Source organism: Amborella trichopoda, chromosome 10 (genome assembly GCF_054954075.1).
Source record: "Amborella trichopoda isolate Santa Cruz 75 chromosome 10, AtrichopodaSantaCruz75HAP2 v2.0, whole genome shotgun sequence".
Lineage (NCBI taxonomy): Eukaryota > Viridiplantae > Streptophyta > Magnoliopsida > Amborellales > Amborellaceae > Amborella > Amborella trichopoda.
Genome location: NC_142345.1, coordinates 38456703 through 38463756, shown reverse-complemented (window position 1 = coordinate 38463756; position 7054 = coordinate 38456703). Strand labels below are relative to the sequence as shown.

The window sequence follows — 7054 nt, the reverse complement described above, 5'->3', positions numbered from 1 at the left end:
CCATTTTTCTTTACTCCTTTCTAATTTTTCTAACAAATAAAATTTCTTTATGGTTATTGTGTGGTTTCAAACTATAATTGAGTTGCAATATCATTGTTTTATTTGCTTTTCCTCATTGATCAGAAAATCGACTCGGTCAAAGTACTCGGTCCCTGGCCGAGACGATATATTTGGGCAAGTCCGAGTAACTCACTTTTTTTAAAAGAAAAAGAAAAAAAAATGACAATAACAGTCTGATATACATAGTCTAGCAACATATTGGTATCGCGTTTATTGTTCCCTGGCCTCTCTACAAGAAATTTTGAGCTCCATTCTATTGAGGGTTATTCATCAGAAAATCGACTCGGTCAAAGTACTCGGGCCCTGGCCGAGGCGATATATTCGGGCGAGTCCGAGTAACTTACTTTTTTTTAAAAAAAAAAGAAAAAAAAATGACAATAAAAGCCTGATATATATAACATGATCGCCACGATTTATCATCTAGCAAAAAATTGGTATCGGCCTCTCTACAAGAAATTTTGAGCTCCATTCTATTGAGGGTTATTTTTTAAAAAACTTCAAACAAAAAGGATGTTTTTGAATGTTGTGAAAAAAAGTATATATAAAGGGGGGATTTGAACCCTGATAGGGTCCAACAGTACGTGTAAATACCCACCGAAAAGGTAATTTAACATATCTAATTAATATTTGAAGTATTATTATAATTAAGGGTACGTTTGATGGCACTCTAATATCTTGATATCTTAAAATAGTATGAGATCTAATATAATTCTAATTAGAGAATTTTGTGTACCTTGCTTGAAAGGGTCAAATCAAATATCTTCAAATTCCAAAAATTGCCTCATATTTCAATCCCCCAAAGATTCAACTACTAAAGACCTGTGATGGGGCATTCTATTTCTACTGTTAAAATATTTGATGGATATAGTTTTTTCCCTCCCCTATTTCTCTTTAGCATCCAACCTCCTCCCCTCCTATCTCTTTCTCTCTCCTATCCTTCCCTTTTAGTTTCCATGTATCCTTGGTACCCCCTTAACATTTCTTCATTCACCCACTCTCAGATGTGTCTTAGTAAACCTCCCTAGTTGAGAGAGCCCATGGCTTCTTCTTACACTCCCCACTTTTTTAGAGAGCCCATGGCTTCTTCTTACACTCCCCACTTTTTCTCTCTAGTCATCTTCCTCATTACATCATCATCATGAAGAAGAAGTAGCTACCATTATCTCTAGGCTTCAACAATATTTTCAGATAGACATAGTACACCCAAATCCCAATTACTCTCCTTCTTTCTCTCTCTAACTTACATTCTCTCTCTAGCTCAATCCATCGGTCCTTTATGCTCCTAAATTCTCACACTAATGTTGTTCCATCAGAGATTCACAAAATGGTTCACCATCCATTATCAACTCACATTGATTTTAATGGACTTATTTATGTGAGGGGCTCATAGGACATTAAATTTGTGGGATTACAGTATTTGGAAGCCATTAAAGGGCTAAAGAGAAATGGGTTTGAACCAGATTAAGAGATTCGGGGAGATGGAGCTAGAGCTCTTGCAAATTAGGAAATTTTTGAGAAAATTGATGTTGGGGTTATTAGGATGGGGATTTAGCTTCACCCAACAAGAATCACATAGTTCCTTATGGGGAGAGTAACGCATTGTAGGAAGGCTTTCTCATGGTTCAAAATTTTATGAGAACTTTACTAGAAATTTTTGAATATATGATCATGAAGTGTTTGCTAAAAGGAAAAGTATAGAATGAGACCATTTACCTTTGATATAGGGTGGTCACATTAATCTTATCCATTGGATGTGAAATTGGGTGGCTGCAATTATTCCATTGACCAAGCTCAAATTTCAAAAGAAATTTTTTCAAACTTTATGACACATCGAAGCTAGCAAATTTCACATCAAGTGGTTGTAAGGAATTGTGACCACCTTGTGTAAAAGGTAAATGATCTCATTATATATAATCCCTTTTACTAAAATAGCTATTACAAACCAATTTCTAAATTTATTGGATAACCATGGTTGTTGGGTACTCATACTTGGTAACTTGGCCATTGCTCGACAGATAAATGAAATGCCCGATGTAAATTCGGTTTCATAACAATTCAATTTCTGACGACCAAACAATAAAAAGTACCAATTCCATAAAAAATTTGAAATACGGTTTGATAGTCAAACATACACATAAAATTACATATCAAGAAAATAAGTACTTAAAAAATTATGGAAAGCCAGCTGCCTCCTTATTCAAAATCTTAAAAATCCAAAAATAAAAATTGTGTTTTGTCAAATATAAAGCTACAAAATATGATGTGCCACCAAACTCTCCCAAAGCCAAGTTACTCGACCAGTCCGAGTTGATGGGTTTATGTGGCCTTTAGAGGCTTTATGAGAGCTTGTATAAGTATTTTATATAGTGAAACATAAACTCAATGGGAGTGTGGTCCTCTTGTAGACCATACTAGGCAATTGCTATTTGTCGATACTCGAACTAGGCTCGACGTGCTAGGCTAGCTGAGTTGAAAAAACCCAAGGTACCTGGGCATAGAGATGAAACCAAGAAGATGTCGAGTATGCCTGGATGAGAGCCGAGGGACTGTGTGACCCTTGTGTGTGATGAATGCATGGTTAAAACCTCATCGTTGTATCATCACACGATATGTATATAGATAGCTTCATTGAGATAGTAATCCACCATTGAGGGGCGTGAAGCGTGTACATCTGCAATAGATTACCCTTATGCACTAGTGAGTCGTGATTGCATCATGGTCTGGGGGACCATGGTTTTGTCTTTAGGAGAGAGAACCTGAAATTCACATACTGAAATTGCATCCCCTAGCCGATTGGCTGACTTTGGTTTGGCCCTTGCAATGGACTGTGGGTCATGGGAACTGTGGGGTTAGTTTAAAATAACTAAGTGGATTGTGGTCAGCAGTTGAAGGTGGAGTGCTCCAGTATATTGATAAATTTTTAGACCTAGACGGATCCATTTCCCATCAAAATTAATTAATTTTATTTTATATGATTTTTTGGAATGCTTATGTGAATTTTTTGTGAATCTTCTGATATTTTAATTTTATCATTTGGATTTATAAATTAAGAGAAAGTCATTTTCCAATGTTTTAAATAAACTAAGAAATTTATGTATTTTCTCGTTTTAAGAAAATGTCAAGGTTATCTTTTCATGTGATTTGGGGTTTTTATGGGGGATGATTCATGTTTGGGTTGGTTTAAGATTTTCTTGAATTTACTGATCTAGATATAAGTTGTATGGGTCTCGGTTTTCTTTCATTGATGTTGCATTTCCCTTTTGAGGGCCATAACTTGCAAAGGTTCTATTATTCAAAGCTGTTTTTATTTGTTTCCCTTCATGGCAAACAATGCATCGCTTTTTTTCTTGGGTAGATTAGCAAGGAAGGTCTCTTACCCGTGGTAGAGTAATCAAGATGTTATGGTGTGACACCCATCACTTGACCATATATCCCTTTAGTGCATTCCTAAAACACATAGCTAAAACACATAGCTTGTGTTATGTAGTAATTGAGGTTTTCTCACTTTTGTGCTTGTTTATGTTACACATAATTTTTCTTTTTCAAAAATAGATTTTTCACCCCTAGTCATGTACACCTTTATCAATTTATAGGCCTTTAAATTGGTACATATTTCTTGAAAAGCTATTCCCCTGCATTATTATTCTTTGCCCATAAATAATTGTTGTTGAGCTTAAGAGAAGAAACAAAATACTGCCTACCTTTTTAATATTCATCTAAGAGGATGTCTATACTTGGAACTAGACTGCAGTAGCTGATTATATCATTTGTAGGAGAGGCACACTATTTGAAGGTAGAGAAAATCTTATTTCAGGGCAAGTCCCTTTACCAAGATATCATGGTATTCCAGGTATGTGATACTTCAATGTTAATTCATAGTGGAGCTATCTTTGTTCCAATTGATGAATGATTTTTTCATTTCATTTACTATTTGTTTCTTTCAGTCATCTACATATGGCAAGGCTTTTGTGTTGGATGGGTTGCTTCAACTTACTGAAAGGGATGAATGTGCATACCAAGAAATGATCACTCACCTGCCTCTGTGTTCAATCCCCAAACCAAAGAAGGTATTTTTTTCTCTATTGCAATGCTATTTTCTTACATCTGAACGGTTCAGTCTTCTTCGACAGAACTACTGGAGTTTATGAAGCATCCTTATAAATTTCCTGTCAACTTTTTGATGAATTTTCCAGTCCTCTTCTTGCTGTTTTCTTAAGCCATGTTGAATGGGTCTCTCTATTCAGGTGTTGGTCACTGGGGGAGGTGATGGTGGGATTCTTCGAGAACTGTCTCGCCATGCTTCTGTAGAGCAGATTGACATTTGTGAAATCGACACCATGGTTGTCGATGTAAGACTGGTGACCCAACTTGTCATGTTTTCTTCCTATTACTTATTGGGGGGGAGGTTCTTCTCCTTCTATAGGAGGGATCTGACACTTTGTATTTATCCAGGTTTACAAGCAATTTTTCCCTGATATAGCTGTAGGCTATGAGGATCCTCGTATTACACTTCACGTTGGTGATGGTAATATTCAATCTTTTTAACAAAACTCAGAAAAATATTTTTCTTTTTGACACAATTTTTGTTAATTTTCAAGGAAGCAATAATTGGTATTGTTCCATCTTTTCCTTATGTTGGTCACCTGCCTTTTGTTATTGCGTACCAAATGAATTCTAGGTACTCTTCACTCTCATATGACCCAAATTCTAAGTAGTAAAAAGATGGCAGTGATGATAATGAGGAGATATATAAAACATTGTTGTCAACATTCTGCTGCAAGTGTAGAGGAGGATAAAAGGAAATAAAGTAATCGCATACACAAGTTCACATGCGCGTGTGTGCATGTGCGTGTGCGTGCACGAGCACAGAGAGAGAGTAGTAGTGGTAGTACATGACTAGTGCACTAAATAAACCTAATTTCACCTCATTCATTTAAGGTTTTTATGGGTGTCTTCTGTACAGGGACTGCCTTTCTCAAATCTGTTCCTCCAGGAACTTATGATGTGATTATCGTGGATTCTTGTGATCCTATTGGTACAGTTCTCTCCTTAACCATCCATCATATTTTTTTTTTCCCTACCCATCACTCCAGGTTTTTTTTGGATTCTCATTGCATTTTGTACATTTTGAACAGTACCAACCCAAGAGCTTTTTGATAAGCCATTTTACGAGTTAGTTGCCAAAGCCCTTCGGCCTGGTGGAGTGGTTTGCACGCAGGCTGAAAGCATATGGCTGCATGCGCAGATTATTGAAGATACTGTTACTGTATGCCGTCAAGTATTCAAAGGCTCTGTAAACTATGCATGGACTTCTGTACCCACTTACCAAAGGTAGATTATTTCAGATTTTCCAATAGTCAGTCCAATGAATCCAGGTTTTTTGGTAGGTTCTCTCTTTCTTTTTCTCTCTAGATGTATATATGTACACATAAGAGCTCTCTAAGCATTTCTATCCTGTGATTACCATAGTGGGGTAATTGGTTTCATGCTCTGCTCAACCGAGGGCCCGGCAGTTGATTTCAAGTGTCCGGTGAATCGTATTGAAGCCATTGATGGAGCTAACAGTGTTGCAAAACACCCCTTAAAATTTTACAACTCAGAGGTGAGGTAATTTGGTGGCAAATAACTTAACGAGTTATCGAATTGTTTCAAAACAGATTTTATAGATATGGTTTAAAGAAAAAGAATTGGTCTCTCTTTCTCTATCTTGTACTTATCTCACCTTGTTTTTTTACCTAACAGATTCATTCAGCTGCATTTTGCTTGCCATCTTTTGCAAAAAGGGTAATCACCACCAAAACTGAGATTAACAACAACTAAACTGTGAAATTGGGAGGTACCAAACAAGGCAGTCTTTTTGATCCACTGACTGGTAGTAGTTGAGGAAAGTTGGTCTTTACATTTTTAGCATACTTGAATAAGATGTTCCGTTTGGAATAATTATGAATAATTATTTTTTGCTAATAAATTTCTTTGTCGTTATGAAATAATGTCTCGATTTTGTTTTTGTTAATTTTTCTTGTGGTGGCCGTGGAATGCTTCTTTCTTTTAAGAAAGAAAAAGTGGTCTCTCTCCCCCCCCCCCCTCTTCTTCCTAATACACAACCGTACTCAGGGAGACACACAAGAGAAATAACAATAACAACAACTGCAAGGACCAAGGTTACCTACAGTGACAAGCCACGTCTTTGTCGTTATGAAATCTCTACTTTGTTTTTGTTCATTTTTCTTGTGGTGGCTGTGGAATGCTTCGATCACACCCCCCCCTCCCCTCCGCCCCCCCTCCCTTCTTCTTCCCAACACACACCCGCATAGAGGGATACACACACAAGAGAAATAACAATAACAACAACAAGAACAAGGAGCAATGCCCACCTATAGTGACAAACTGCATCTTTGTCGTTATGAAATAATGTCTCTACTTTGTTTCTATAGTGACAAACTGCATCTTTGTCCTTATGAAATAATGTCTCTACTTTGTTTTTGTTCATTTTTCTTTTGGTGGCTATGGAATGCTTCTATCTTTTAAGAAAGAAAAAGTGGTCTCTCTCTCTCTCTCCACTCCCCCCCTCTTTTTGAAAATTGGCTTTTGTTTTGGGTTATTCTATGGGGAAGATAGGCCCTATCCATTTTTCTCAATAGATTAGAGAGTTACATTTTGAAGGTGTTAATAGGGGGTGTTAGTAGTAGGAATGGATATCCCGATGTGGTAATTGGGTGTTGGGATGCTACCACTAGAGCCCAGTCATTTTCCTTCGAAAATTTGCTTTGTAGCTGAAATACTACATTATTAAGTATGGGTGGAGACGTGTCATAAAAATAAAAAGGGGACCAAACTATAGAGATGGTAGGGCAAGTACCTTATAAATAGGGGAATATTTTAAAAAGGGCTTGAAACAAAATAAAGTCTCACCTCAAATCCTTATTTGGAAAGTACTTTCAGCATCGAAAATCTTCATGATGACCCTAAAATTAATTTATGAAACGCACAATAA

General features: G+C 36.7%; 1 protein-coding gene across 1 annotated transcript; it reads left to right on the top strand.

The window, feature by feature from the left end:
• Positions 1 to 3770: 3770 nt before the first annotated feature.
• On the top strand, positions 3771 to 6042 carry LOC18434106 (spermidine synthase). Its single transcript, XM_006844181.3, has 8 exons — positions 3771 to 3910; positions 4005 to 4127; positions 4305 to 4409; positions 4513 to 4585; positions 5024 to 5095; positions 5196 to 5391; positions 5530 to 5662; positions 5803 to 6042. Exons 1-8 carry the CDS (start codon positions 3899 to 3901, stop codon positions 5878 to 5880), a joined length of 792 nt encoding a protein of 263 aa, XP_006844244.3. The 5' UTR covers positions 3771 to 3898; the 3' UTR covers positions 5881 to 6042.
• The last annotated feature ends 1012 nt before the right edge of the window (positions 6043 to 7054 follow it).

Bases quoted from the DNA above. Each gene is read 5' to 3' on its own strand.
- LOC18434106 (XM_006844181.3), top strand. The intron at 4,128-4,304 runs GTATTTTTTTCT...CTCTCTATTCAG, and splicing joins CAATCCCCAAACCAAAGAAG to GTGTTGGTCACTGGGGGAGG. The intron at 4,410-4,512 runs GTAAGACTGGTG...GTATTTATCCAG, and splicing joins TCGACACCATGGTTGTCGAT to GTTTACAAGCAATTTTTCCC.